Source organism: Chiloscyllium plagiosum, unplaced genomic scaffold (genome assembly GCF_037043375.1).
Source record: "Chiloscyllium plagiosum isolate Xiang-an unplaced genomic scaffold, Cpla_swu_hap1 HiC_scaffold_37, whole genome shotgun sequence".
NCBI classification, from domain to species: domain Eukaryota; kingdom Metazoa; phylum Chordata; class Chondrichthyes; order Orectolobiformes; family Hemiscylliidae; genus Chiloscyllium; species Chiloscyllium plagiosum.
The window spans coordinates 40,314,475-40,329,803 of record NW_028270175.1 but is presented as its reverse complement, the minus strand read 5'-3'; the positions used below and the strand labels follow the sequence as shown (position 1 = coordinate 40,329,803).

Sequence of the window (15,329 nt, the reverse complement as noted above, 5' to 3'; positions counted from 1 at the left end):
AAAATTGAAGGCACGTGTTTCTCATTGACTGGTTACTTCATTGGAAAGGTAGAGTGAACTATGATCAGGTTACCTTTGGTCAGGATGTTCCATTTCCTCTGTTGGAGAGGAGATTGTATCCTACAGGATGTGCATGATGGCAAACAGTTTTCACCCTGTATGAGAAGAAAGGTGATCGATAGGATTGCAACAATGACTGAGGCATCTCAATCCTCAGTGTCACTGCAAAGGCCTTTGGGTTACCCCTTCTGGGATAGCATACTGGAAATCAAGCCCCGCTATCCTTCGAGTATCACAAAAATGAAAGATTTTTAAAATATGCAGAATTCCCCAATTTAGCTGTTCTTTTAGACATAGGTTAACAGAAAGCATGGACCAGGATTCTGTACTTAATAAAAATCATCATTTATTACCATTAATTAGATTATAGTTACCAGTAACCAACTATGAATCATTGTTATATAACTATTAATTAAAATTCCAATCCCTTTATAAACTACCACTTACCCATACACAGAAACATGTTTGTACACACATAATTGTACACTCACACACACACATGACACATACACACGCGTGCACACATACAATCACACACGTATTATGGACAGTGGGAAAGACTGGCAAGACAGTTTAATAGTTCCGGTTTGCAGAGTTGCTGAGACATTCCCTATGCTGGTCAGCACATTCCTTCACAGTCTTCCTTCTCTGGATGTTTTCACTAGTTTACAGGAGGCACGGAGTGACTGGTTCACACTTCTAAAAGTCTCTGACTTATTAGTTAAAAGTCACAGCTAGGGGAAACTTCAGATTTAAGTAGTTTTTACTGCAGAGAACAGAAGAGCTCTGAGGCTGGTGAAGATCTGATGGCGTCTCCTTATCTTGCTCGCAGCTCCATGCTGTGAGGGCAGGCTGAAGCTATTTGTCACCAATAACTAATCACTGATCCACACATCAAGCAACTATTGCCAACCAAATCTTCATTTGCACACAATCCTTTGGCTCCAGCTCATCTGCAAACTACATTTCAACTACTGCTGGAACCAGCAGCTTCTCACTTCAGTCCATAATTAAAGATACAGAAAAATAAGATGGCATGGTCCTTACATTTGTCAGAGTCAGTCTAATGAGGATCTATCCACAGGCCCAACAAATAGGTAGCTCATTGTGACTTTGGAGCAGACAAATCCACATATTATCTTCACCATACATTAGTTTCAAGGGAAGTGGAAACAGTAGCTAAGACCACTCTGGCTGGTTGATGTGAATGTTACAACAGCATCTAACACCACACAGACGTCTCTCCCAGATCCAAGAGGAAATTTGCTTTCCTCCTAAGCTCTGTAGTCTCATATGGTCTTTCTATGATAAGGAGAACAATCAAAATACATTCATACAAAGAGAAGAGACTAGGACAAACAGAACTGGAACTCCCTGGATTGTAAAAGAGTTTCAGGCTGTGATTTTTCAATTTTATTTCAAAATTCATGGCCTCTGTCTTTTGCACTATCCAGAGAGTTCTGGTTTTGTATGTCCAGGCAGGCTTATTAGGTGGCTTTCAGAGGTCAACTCCTTGCCAACACCCCCTTCAGTCTTTTGAAAGACCCCCAGACTTGGAGGACACACCCATTAACCTAGTAGGCAGGACATCCTGGTTTCCTAGGAAACGAGCCAACTTCCTCACCCTTTGGGGAGCTGGGTAATTGGGAAGGTGGTGGGCTGAGGCCAACATGTGACCATTCATTAATCACTCAAGAGCTTTAATTGGTGGTGGATTAAAAGGGTCACCCAGTGACCTCTTCATTCAGAATACAATTAGTGAGATGGCAAGAAGAGGGAGAGTATCTTACCTGAGGCAACTTGCTCAGTAATTTCCCCTCTTTTGCCACTTACCTCACTATCTCTAGGGAGAGAAAAACCACACTCACAGTAAGATGAAGCCAAGAAGGAATAGATGACAGATGTCAGTTTGATAATACAAGTGAGAAGCAGACTGAAAATAGAAAGTTCAGAGATGAAGTGAAGAAGGAAATAAGAGAGTATGAGAAAATACTGGCAGCTAATGTGGCGTAGAATGTAGAAGTATTCTATAAACAGAGAAATAGTGAACGTGATGGTGTTCTGATAAACCTTGTCCCTCTAAGTGGTAAAGATTTATGCTTGGGGTAATGCTCAATAAAACCTTGCTTTGGGATTTTGTCTGGAGAGATATTCCATTTTAATAACTCTTGCCAATAGGTATCTAATCTTTGTACAGTGAATTATAATCTCCACGTTTATTGCCATAATCATTTTCAATACAATTGGGACTTAAAACAATACCATGTGATGGTGAGCTGTACATTATTCTTTGTAGGTTTGATTTAGCTTTATTAAAGCTCTCCTGGCCCGTCGTTTTCACTGACAAAATTAGGCTAACCTGTCTCCCTGCAGCGGGTGAAGAACTACCAGACAATTACACATGCGTGGTCACTGGATGGGGAAAACTGAATGGTACAGTATGTAATTTTTCATTAGTGTTTTAAAGCCCAAATTTTATTTTGTTTTAATATAAGTAAAGTGTCTGCGTAGTGCTTCAGCCCAGACTGACTTGAGTCATGTCATTGACTGCATATGAGAGCATAGAGATGGTTTGAAACTTCAGAAATCTAAGGTACAGAGGGCTCTGGCTGATCTGTACATGAATCATATTATTATGCAGCTGGAGCAAGCACTTAGAAAGGCAAATGAAATGTTCTTCATTGCAAGGGGAATTGAATATCAAAGCAGGGATGGTTTGGTCCAGTTTGACAAGGAGCTAGTGAGACCTAACTGAAGTACTGTACACAGTTTTGGTCTTGTCATTAGGCAGCGAATATAATCACATTAAAAGTAGTTCAGAGAAAGTTCATTTAGCTGAATCTTGGGATGAACTGATTATATTTGGAGGAAATATTGGACAGGCTGGGCCATTGGACTTTTGAAGAATGGGAGATAATCTTATTGAGCCCTGAGGGGCTTGACAGGGCGAATGATGAGCTGGTGTTTCCCCTTATGGGAGAGACTAGAGTTATGGGACACAGTTTAACACTTAACATTAGACTACATTCCCTACAGTGTGGAAGCAGTCTATTTGGCCCAATAAGTCCACACCGACCCTCCAAAGAGTAACCCACCCAGACCCATTTCCCTCTACCTAATGCAACTAACATTATAGGCAATTTAGCATGGCCAATTCACCTAACCTGCACAGCAATGGATTGTGGGAGGAAATTAGAGCACCTGGAGGAAACCCATGTAGACACGGGGAGAATGTGCAAACTCCACACAGTTGCCCAGAGTGAGAATCAAACCCGGTCCCTGGCACTGTGAGGCAGCAGTGCTAACTACTGAGCCACCGTGCTGCCCCAAAGGGTTCCCATTTGAAAGAGGAGAGTTTTTTTTTCAATTTTCGACTGTGAAAGTTTCTACTCTGGAGAGCATTGGAGGCTGGATCACTTTAAGGCTAAGTTAGATAGGTTAATGTTTGACAAGGAAGTGAAAGGATATCATGGGCCAACACAAAAGCAGGTCTGAGACCACAATCAGAACAACACTAAGCACTGACTGGCTCCTGCTTCCCATTTGTACGATCTGGGATATTTAAGGATTTTCCCCATAGTTAATCTGATCACCTGTCAATTATTTTGATCGTTGCTGGTGCATGAGGACTCCACAATATTTCGCTGTTCTGTGATTTCTTGGGATAATACCTAAGTATTTTCCCCCGTTCCACCAACTTTGTACCTTTTTTTAAAATATATCATCCATGGGATGTTGACTTCACTGCCAAGACCAGCATTTTCTGCCCATCCCTAATTGCTCTGGTAAAGATGGTGATGAGTTTCCTTGAACCACTGCAGTTTATGTGGTGTAGACGCACCCAAAGTGCAGGTAGGGAGACCCATATTATCCTTTGGAGGGAATACTAGGATTTTGACCCAGTGAGTGGCTTGGAGAGGAACTTACAGGTGGTGGTTTTGCCATGTACCTGCTACCCCAGGCCTTCTGGATGGGAGTGGTTGTGGGTTTAGAAGGTGCTGCCTGAGCTTCTTTGGTGAGTTTCTGCAGTGCATCTTCTAGGTTGTACACGGTCCTCCTGCTGTTCATCATAGTGAAGGGAGTGGATGTTGAATGTGATGCATGCGGTGCCAACCAATTGGGCTACTTTGTCCTGGGTGGTATTAAACTCACTGAGTGTTGCTGGAGCTGCACCCATCCAGGCAAGTGCAAAGTATTCCATCACACTCCTGACTTGGGCCTTGTAAATGGTGGACAGGATTTGAGGAGTCAAGGGGTGAGTTACTCACTGTGGAATTGCCAGAATTATTTTATGTACCTGTTCTTGTAGCCACTGTATGTGTACGTGGACCAGTTCTGCTTCAGGTCAATAACCCCAGGATGTTGATTATGGTGGCTTCAGTTGTTTGTAACGCCATTGACCATGTGAATCACACTGGCACCCTGAGCCACAAAGGACACAAAAGCTGTGGGAAATCCAGGGGATCACATTGACTCAACATATCATGTGAGTGCAGAAGGAGCCCTGCCCCCCCAGTGAGGACTCTTCGCAGATTCTTCTTTAAGGGGCAGGGTTTATGTTTTTGGGTCCAGTCTAATTTCTGACCCCTGATCAGTCATCTCCCACTTTACTGCAGTGGGAACCAGTGCTGGAGAAGGTGAAAGGCATCTATAGTTACCACATAGTCAACAAAAACCTTCAATCAGTTCAAGAACAGCAGAAGAAAAGGCTCTGCTAAATTTTAATTTTCCTCCTGCAAACCTTGCCAGTAAAAATGTTGGAAATAGGATGGGACATTTGCATCTGGGTCTCATCTGGCATTTTTAAATGCCTGCTGAGTCTTCCTAACTACGTAAAATAATTCGGCCTCTAATCGATGCAGCACGTCCTCTAAATTCAATTTTGCTAGCTGTTATCTTTCTTTTAAATTTCAGCTTCAGCAGCTACTTGTGATATAGATTCCCTGTTTCAATAAACCTCTGTGAAGCAAGGAGGAACCATAACAGGGCAGGCACCAGAACTAGCTATATACAGGGTCAAACACTTCTCTGCTGCAAAAAGTGTGACCTATCGAGGGACTAATTAAGTTTTTATAAAACTTAATTAGGTCACTCCTGAACTTCCAACGCTCCAGTGAAAAAAACTCCCAGCCTACCCTTATATCTCAAACCTTCCCAGTAAAATCCAGGTAAATCTTTTCTCAACCCTCTCCAGTTTAATAATCTCCTTCCTATAACTGGGTGACTAGAACTGCACACCGTACTCTAGAAGAGGCCTCACAAATGTCCTGTACAACCTCACCATGACATCCCAACTCCTATACTCAAAGGTCTGACCAATGAAGGCAACATACTAAATGCCTTCTTAATCACTCTGTCTACCTATGATACAAATTCCAAAGAACTATGTACTTGAACCCATGGATCTCTCTTGGGTAGTGTTGTACCCAGGGTCTTACCATTAATTGTATAAGTCCTGTCCTTGTCTGTATTATCAAAATGCAACACCTCACATTTATCTAAATTAAACTCCATCTGCCACTCCTCAGCCCATTGACCTGTTGGAGACTCTCTAGGGTCTGGTTGAGAGATTGCTGCAGCTTACTTACAAGTCATTGATAAACCAGGATTCAGTAACTTGTTCTACAGGACAATGCTCTCTGAAGGAAAATGAACCTCCTGACATCGAAAATAGCGAGACCCTTCTGGACGTTATATACATGAAAGATCTCTCACAACCATTGTCAGTCCTGTTCCATATTAACATTTTGCACTTCGCTCATACCAAATACAAAACAATACCTTTACCCAGATTGAATACTATTTGCCATTTGCCAGAAATCAACTCATTTCCCAACATTTCCCTATTTATTTGGAAATAAATTACTCTCCTGCACAGTCCTAAAACCATGCACATATTATTGTAACATCCAAAAGGCTATAGACCATTCCTCCATTCCCTACCTCCTGCTTCTTTTTGAAGATGGTCAAAAGCAATGGTCCCAATCTCTATAGAACACCACTGGCAACTGGCACCCAGGCAAACTCACAGCTTCTAGTAGTGGGATCACATCGGATATTCACTCATTGTGACAGCTCACTGCTGATTCTGCAAGGTTCTGACTTTTTTGTGATTAAACATTTTTTCTGAAAATTAGAGTAGTCAATATTTGTTCAGAAAACCTCATCTGCAAACCTGTGATCCTCAAATTATTTCCGAGGGGTTAGTAATTCAGAAGATGTGCGGAACTTTCTTGCAATTGAAGAAAACGTAGTGTGAGTAAGCTCTTAAAGACACAGGGACGAGCTCAACATAGCACAACCCTTATCTTTAATCTGGTGGACATTAGCAGCAATGCAATCTATAACAACGCCTTTTATACTGTGGCTATTAAATAATATCTTGCTGTTTTCTTATCTACAACACAACTAATAGTTTAGCTTCGAACACAGGAGTGGAAGTTGTTGCAAATTACTCATGTGACACCACTGTCATATCTTGTGAATCCATATTTATTTGTCTGAGGCTGTGTTCAATAACTCTCTCCAAGTGTGTAATACTCTAACTTCAAACAGAACTAGTTTGTGGGTTGTGTTGCCATGAGGTTTGTGCTTATGATTCTATTCTGTACATACTCTGTCCTCAACTCTGCTGGTAATTTGTGGTCTATTATAATTCTCTCTTGCATACAGTGATGCTTCATCATTCCTGATGAAGGGCTTTTGCCCAAAACATCGATTTTTCCTGCTCCTCGGATGCTGCCTGATCTGTTGTGCTTTTCCAGCACCACACTCTCAACTTTAATCTCTTGCATCTGTAGTCCTCACTTTCGCCAAACAGCGATGCTGCCTGACTCTAGAATAAATAAAAATGCTTATGGTTCTGTTATTGTACATAATCCTGTTCTCCCCTCAGCTCTCAGACCATTCCATTCCTTCTTCCGTCTCTTGTACGTGACTGCTGTAACATCATGATAACCATCAGCATCTCATTATCATGACCATTGTATTACACCAATGCAATTGCCTAATTTTTCTTCATTAATCTCTCAGTAAGTTCTCTAACTTTAGTAAAGTAGTCACCTTTAAATTTTCTTGTTAGTCATAATCCTTTCATCCCAGGAAGTACTTTTGTCTGAGTCTAACTTATCCTTGCAGCTGGCCATTTTGACTGCTAATTGCCCTTTCCTTTATGTATGGCATAATGTTTGCAAAATCATCGTATTGTGGTCAGAATGATTGAACTGGCCAAGAATGGGCTAGGGTTTATTTTCTTTACTCCTTCAAAGGATGTAGGAGTCAGTGGCAAGGCCAACATTTGTTGCCCATTCCTAATTGCCCTTAACTGAGAGGCTCACTGGGTCATGTCGGATTGCCCTTAAACTGAGAGGCTCACTGGGTCATATCGGATTGCCCTTAAACTGCGAGGCTCACTGGGTCATATCGGATTGCCCTTAAACTGCGAGGCTCACTGGGTCATATTGGATTGCCCTTAAACTGCGAGGCTCACTGGGTCATATTGGATTGCCCTTAAACTGCGAGGCTCACTGGGTCATACTGGATTGCCCTTAAACTGCGAGGCTCACTGGGTCATATTGGATTGCCCTTAAACTGCGAGGCTCACTGGGTCATATTGGATTGCCCTTAAACTGCGAGGCTCACTGGGTCATATTGGACTGCCCTTAAACTGAGAGGCTCACTGGGTCATATCGGATCACGGTTCAGATTCCCCCATCATTAAAAGAGTTTGGTGAAAACAAATTGAGTTATAGCACCATCTAGTGGTTTAATGATAGCACTGGTCCCTTTTAGTTAATGGATGTGGATTTAAGTCTTAATTCCAAGAATAAAATTTAGATAAAAACTGTTAGCTCAGTCATAGAGTCATACAGCATGGAAACAGACTCTGCGGTCCAACCAGTCCATGCCAATCACAATACCAAACTAAACTAGTCCCACCAGCCTCACCTGGCCTGTATCCTTCCAAACATTTCTTGTTCATGTACTTACCTAAATATCTTTTAAATGTTGTAACTGTACCCACTAACACCACTTCCTCTGATGTTTATTCCACATATGAACCTCTATGTTTAAAAAAGCCCCTCCTATTTTAAATCTTTCTCCTCTCACCTTAAAAATATGCACTCCAGTCTTGAAAACCCCCTCTCAAAGGAAAAGACCCCTGCCATTCACCTTATTTATACCCCTTTTATAGACTTTTATGGGAATCAATTTAGCTCAGTTGGCTGGATTGTTGGTTTACAGAGCAGTGTGGGTTCAGTTCCCATCACCGGTTTGAGATTACCATGAAGGACTTTCCTCCTCAACCTCTTCCCTAGCCTGAGGGCTGTTTGCCCTCAGATGAAATCACCACCAGTTGTTTCTCTCTACTGAGAGAGCAGAGACTATGGTGACACAACAACAAAACATCTATGGTGTCACCCCTCAACCTCCTATGTGACAGCAAAAAAAGTACCAGCCTCTTCTTATAACTCCTGGTAAATCTTTTCTTAACCCCTCTCCAGCCTAATAATATCCTTCCTGTAACAGGGAGACCAGAACTGAACATAATGCTCCAGAAGAGGCCTCATCAAAATCCTGTACAGCCTCAATATGATGTCCCAACTCCTACACTCAAAGGTCTGAGCAATGAAGGCAAGTGTGCTAAATGCCTTCTTAACCACCCTGTCCGCATGTGACTCAAACCTTTTGCGATGCAGAGTGAAGCCAACAGTGTGGTTCAATTTCTGTACCAGCTTAGGTTATCATGAAGGACTCTCGTTCTCAATCTCTCCTGAGGCATAGTGATTCAGGTTAACCCAGTCAGCTCTCTATAGTGAGACTGCAGCACTATGGTCCCCTGGTGACTTTCCCTTTTCCCCAGTACCAGGTCTGCAGGAGTGCTGTACTGTTGCACACCCTGTTGTTTGAATGAAATGTTAAACATATGCCCCAGCTACCCTCTCAGATGAATTCAAGCGCGTACATTTGAGAAGAGCGGGGTTCTGCTCTAGACTTGTATCAAACTACCACCTAAATCAGAATTAAAATAGAAGCAAAACACTGTTGGTTCTGTAAAACTGAAATATAAAACACTGAATGCTAGTGAAACTCAGTAGCATCTGTGGAGAGAGAAACACAGTTAAATTTCAAGTTCGATATTTGTGTTCTAAAGACGACAGTCACAAGGGACTTGAAACATTAACATTATTTCCCTCTCTACAGATTCTGCCCTACCAGATGAGCTTCTCCAGCTCTGTTTGTTAATCAAAGACAGACCAGTTGGCTGCTTATCTCCTTACAGTTTGTGAGAACTAGCTGTGCTCAATTTGGCTGCTATGATTGCTATATTATCAATGACTACACTTTTAAAATATTCATTGATTGGAGAGCACTTTGAATCACTTTGAAGTAGTGAAAGGTGCAATAGAAATGCTGATTTTTCATGTTATCTTTCCCCTCAGCCAATGATTGATCAGGGATTGTATTTGTTCATCAGTAGCCAGAGTTCGAGTACTCACCAGGCAGCAGGTTCAGTCATCTCTTTGCCCCTTCAAATGGTGCCAGTGGACACTACACAAAAAAGAATCCTCCTATTTGGTTACTCACTTCCACACTAGTTTAACACTTGTTCAAACAATACCTATACACCACTAGAATAAAGATTTAAATTAGAAACAAACTATTTTTGCAGCATCTTCACCAGCCTTGGGACATCCAGAAGTGTCAACAACCAATGACATACTTTGGAAGAGTAATGATAATTGTTGTGATATTTAATAGCTAATTACATAGCAAGCTCCCAAAAAACAGCACTGAGATGAATGGGCAGGGAATCTATTTCAGCTGTTATAGAGTCATAGAGATGTATAGCACGGAAACAGACCCTTTGGTCCAACCCGTCCACGCCAACCAGATATCCCAACCCGATCTAGTCCCACCTGCCAGCACCCGCCCATATCCCTCCAAACCCTTCCTATTCATATACCCATCCAATTGCCTCTTAAATGTTGCAATTGTACCAGCCGCCACCACATCCTCTGGCAGCTCATTCCATACATGTACCACCCTCTGCGTGAAAAAACTGCCCCTTAGGTCTCTTTTATATCTTTCCCTCTTACCCTAAACCTTTACTTCTGGACTCCCCCACCTCGAGGAAAAGATTTTGTCTATTTACCCCATCCATGCCCTTCATAATTTTGTAAACCTCTATAAGGTCACCCCTCAGCCTCTGACGCTCCAGGGAAAACAGCCCCAGCCTGTTCAGCCTCTCCCTATAGCTCAAATCCTCCAACCATGGCAACATCCTTGTAAATCTTTTTTTGAATGCTTTCAAGTTTCACAAGATCTTTCCAATAGGAAGGAGACCAGAATTGTATGCAATATTCCAACAGTGGTCTAACTAATATCCTGTACAGCCACAATAAGAACTCCCAACTCATGTACTCAATATTCTGACCAATAAAGGAAACCATATCAAACGCCTTCTTCACGATCTTATCTACCTGCGACTCCACTTTCAAGGAGCTATGAGCCAGCACTCCAAGGTCTCTTTGTTCAGCAACACCCCCTAGGATCTTACCATTAAGTGTATAAGTCCTGCTAAGATTTGCTTTCCCAAAATGCAGCACCTCACATTTATCTGAATTAAACTCCATTTGCCACTTCTCAGCCCATTGGCCCATCTGGTCCAGATCCTGTTGTAATCAGAGGTAACCTTCTTCGCTATCCACTACACCTCCAATTTTGGTGTCATCTGCAAACTTACTAACTATACCTCTTATGCTCACATCCAAATCATTTATATAAATGATGAAAAGTAGAGAACCCAGCACCGATCCTTGTGGCACTCCACTGGTCACAGGCCTCCAGTCTGAAAAACAACCCTCCACCAGCACCCTCTGTCTTCTACCTTTGAGCCAGTTCTGAATCCAAATGGCTAGTTCTCCCTGTATTCTATGAGATCAAATCTTGCTAATCAGTTTCCCCAGCTGTTGACTGAGGGATGAATTCTCCTGGAGAATTCTTGTACTCATCATCAGGTAGAACTACATGATGTCAACTGTAGAGGGAAGATGAGGGTTTGGTTGAAGGTCTCCTCTGAAAGGTGGTGCCTGCCTCGGATTCCTTGCCCTTTGTGGAATCAGCCTGGTTTCCCAAGAGCAGGACCTCTGTAGGCACCTCAGGCTGGACTGACATGAATAGAATCATCCACACTAGACTTAGAATATTATTTTTTAATTTGTTATTTTAATATTTCTTAAATTATCTGAAACATTAACATCTCAAGCTTTTTGTACAATTGAGTGCTCTGTCTCTTTCCAGTGGTGACAACATACTTTGAAGTGCTCCACATTGTTTCTGATATGGTCAGTTATATTCTTCATCTCCATTAGGTTTAAGATAAAAAGATCCATTAACCAGGAACCTTAAACAAAAATTATTGATCTATTATAAAATAAGACTTTTTCAGCTAATGTGCAAACCAGATCAAACAGTTTGACATGTGGAAGTATAAATATTTTACCCTTCTAAATAACACTAGGCACATATATCAATTAAAGATAAAGGAGCTCTCTCTTCAGAGAATAACTTCAGGAGGAAAATATACTTTGGCCAATAATTGCTAGTTCTTGAAGCAATAAGGGATAAGGTATGAAATGTTCAGGATGACATTTGACGTTTCACTAAATAAAGGCACTTGTCTGTGGGACTTTTGTGGATGTGGTTCATTCAGGAAGCAAGGGGAATACTTCTTTCAGAGGCTTTTCAAAGGATAGGTGGCTCAGTATTTCAGTCAGTACACTGGACCTTCAAAATGCCTTTCCTGGAGATCAGAGGAGGAGCTAGGGTAGCTTCTCTCTCATTTTGTCTCTGTCTCTCCCTCTCTTTCTTTGTTTCTTCCTTTCCCTGTCTCCCTCTGTTTCTCCCTCACTCAGCAGGCTGTATGCCAACTGAACTCCAAATAATATCAAAAACAATTAACTCCTGACAACCATAAACACAGGCATATGATTTCCAGAAAATAAACCTTGGCAATTAGTTTATCCCTTATGACATCTAAGATGTACCTTTAGAAATAAAAGGTCTCCATTTGTCCTTTTAGTCACCTCTTTGTAAAATAAAATAAAACAGTCCAGGTATCTCCTCAGTGTTTTTAAGTGAACCATTGCCCACAATCCTTTAAACAGGAATCCTCAGAAAATATTAACACTTTTCAGTAAGTCTTCCTTTTACAGAGGCAGGACTGCTGTAGACATGCTCAAAGGCCTCTCTATTCAAAGGATTTTTTAGCTGACAGTGAAGTGGCAACATAAAATATTTGAGTGCTCTTGCGTTGGAAATGAAACAGAGACAAGCACCCGCAGCTAAAATGGACTATGGACAATGCAGACACAATCAGCCAAAAACCAATGAGCGTTTTATTTACCAACTGGAAATGACCTAATATGAACTTAACAGCAAGAAAAGACCATTCAGCCACTTGAGCCTGTTCTGTTTGAATTAGCAAATCTATATTTTAACTCCATTTGGTTAAATATGAGGTGCTGCACTTTGGGAGATCAAATGTTAAGGAAAAGTATAGATAATGGCAGGCCCCTGAACAGCACTGATGTACAGAGAAATGTTATGGTTCAAGTCCATAGTCCCTGAAAGTGACCACACAAGTAGATAGGGTAGTAGAAACGGCATATGGCACGCTTGCCTTTTATTGGTCAGTGGATTGAGTACCAGAATCTGGATGTCATGATGCAGCTTTAAAAGACTATGGTTAGGCCACACTGACAGTTACTGCATTCAATTCTGCTTACCACATTAAAGGGAGGATGTGGAGGCTTTGGAAACTTGTAGAAGAGGTTTACCTGGATGCTGCCCGGATTAGAGGGTATGAGCTATAAGGAAAAGCTAAAAAGATTCTGCTTGTTTTCTTTGGAGTAGTGGAGGCTGAGGGGAGACTTGATAGAAGTCTATAAAATTATAAGATGCGTGGATAGAGTTGATGGTCAGAATCTTTTTCCTCAGAGTTAAAATGTCTAATACTAGTGTTACAAAGAGGAGGTCGACATTCCTCTGATAGTTAAAACTGAAACATCCAGAGAGGAGCACTTCACCTCGTAATCTGATGAAGAACTGTGACAAGGGGTACAACCTACCTCTCTTCCCCCAGTCTATTCTAAAGGAGTGGTTAAGTGAAATGAAGTTCTTTTACTCACTCTACAATTAACAAGTAACAATTTATCTAACTCCAACAGTGAACAAATTAACATAATTCCTCACAAATTGAACAATCCTGCTCTAGATACCTACTCCTGAATAAAACAAGAGATTCTATTGGAATGCTGTTTCAATAATACAGATCCCACTTATAAAGATCCAGGAAATACGAACAATAAGTTAAATCTTAGTCTCTCAAAATTCATACAGAATGGATCCTCCTGAATTTTCTGTATTTTCTTCTGTCATCTTCCTTTGTTCAAAATGCCTTTTCAATTGTTTTCCAGTGTCAAGAGTACTCGCTGAACATACCATGTACCTTAAAAGATAGTGCTTTTTAGAGAGTTTGGAGATTTCTTGTGAGAGCCTAGTATTACTTTCTCAGATTGCACTTCGAACTCACCCCTTCAAATGGCAGTTAGCTTTCCTTTCTCAGTCCATATAACCCCCATGACACATTAAATTCTTATGATTCATTTCAGGATGTCAACACCATCAGATTTAAATTTAATTGGTCCTTAGTCTGCAAGTGCCTTTTTAAATTAACTGGCTGAATTTAAACTATTGTCTGGATAAAAAAATCTGTTTGGGTCTGCGAACTGATTGGCTTTTTGACACATTGTGTCAATTTGAGCACCTGTAACTGCTGCCCACAGGCAATCATTTTTAAAGCATAAAAAGCACTTTCTCTTAAAAGAATGTCACAATTATACAATTTTAATATTTTTGCACACCAACTTTGTGATACCATGGGGCATGCATTCAAGGTGAGGGGGAAAATTCAAAGGAGATATTGTGGGGAATAGATTTTTTTTTACAGAGTTTGGTAAGAGTCTGGAATGTACTGTCAGGCTGGTGGTTGAAGCAGATACAATAAGGACATTAAAGGGGTGTTGAAATAACTACACGTAGGTGCAAGGAATGGAGGGATATGGACTAAGGGCAGGCAGAAGGGATTAGTTTTATTTAGTGTCATGTTTGGTACAACATTGTGGGCTGAAAGGCCTGTTCCTGTTCTATCTGCCCATTCCGACTCCATTAACCTTAATACACCGTCTGCATCAAAACATATCTCTCTCAGTTTCTAAAGTGAAAACTTATTCTCAGTTTCAACAATGTTTGAATTTTGTTGGGGCTAGTGCGGGGTAGAGAGTCCCTCCCTTTGGTGGAAGGTTCTGCTTCCTGATAGCAGGCTGGAACAGTGTAAGACTCATCTTAAGATCAAAGCACAATTGTCTAGATCACGCTCCCTCCAAACACTCCATCAACCCCCAACAAAGAAAATAGTCTCTATCTCTTGACCCTACCAAATCATTTAAAAATCTTAAATAACTCCATCAGGTTATCCCCAGTCCTCCGCTACTTGAGGGAGTACAAACCTAGGTGATGAGGTCTTTCCCCAGTACTTAACCTGATAATTGTGGCACTTGTTGCAAGTACATGTGGATGGAGGGGGTGGGGGGGAGGTCTTGAGGTGAAATGGTTAGTGTCCCTGCCCCTGAGGTTCTGGGTTTGAGTCTCACTCTAGGCCTTGATGGTCTAGGAAGGTGCCTTCGTGACATGGCCAAGCCAAATGATTATCCACGTGTAAACACTTCATACACACACCAGAGGCAGATGGATAGAGTGAGAGATTCCTGGTCGCTCATATGATAGAAAGAGAATTGGAGCCTCTACCATCATTGCCCAAAGCTCTTTGCTGCATCATGCCTGTAAAAGTGTATGTTGCCATAGCAACCTGGACTCCCAGAGTGTTCTGTAAGTCACCACCACCTCGTAGGGATAGAATACTGCCACTTGGCAATTTCTACTTGGGTATTATTTGGCATTCCTTTCTATTTTTTCAGAGTGAAACATTATCTGTCTTTCTATAACTGACACCCTGTGTTTAACATTATGTAGCCAAGGGGCCTAAACCTCGCAAGATGCAGCAAGCCCTACTTCCAGTAGTCGAACATGATATCTGCAGCCGGTCTGACTGGTGGGCAACGAACGTGATAGACACCATGATCTGTGTTGGAGGGTATTCCAAGACTGCATGTGAAGTATGTCATTAAATCTGTACATTTCAATCA

At 41.5% G+C, this 15,329-nt stretch overlaps 1 protein-coding gene across 2 annotated transcripts in view; it reads left to right on the top strand.

The window, feature by feature from the left end:
* The window catches only part of LOC122540126 (proproteinase E-like), an 85,073-nt gene that overhangs the window by 42,434 nt on the left and 27,310 nt on the right, over positions 1 to 15,329 (top strand). For both annotated transcript variants that reach the window (XM_087980720.1, XM_043675433.2), the window contains 2 exons: positions 2,357 to 2,493; positions 15,157 to 15,299. In XM_087980720.1, the coding sequence (XP_087836846.1) occupies positions 2,357 to 2,493; positions 15,157 to 15,299 (280 nt within the window). The remainder of the gene's footprint in view (positions 1 to 2,356; positions 2,494 to 15,156; positions 15,300 to 15,329) is intronic.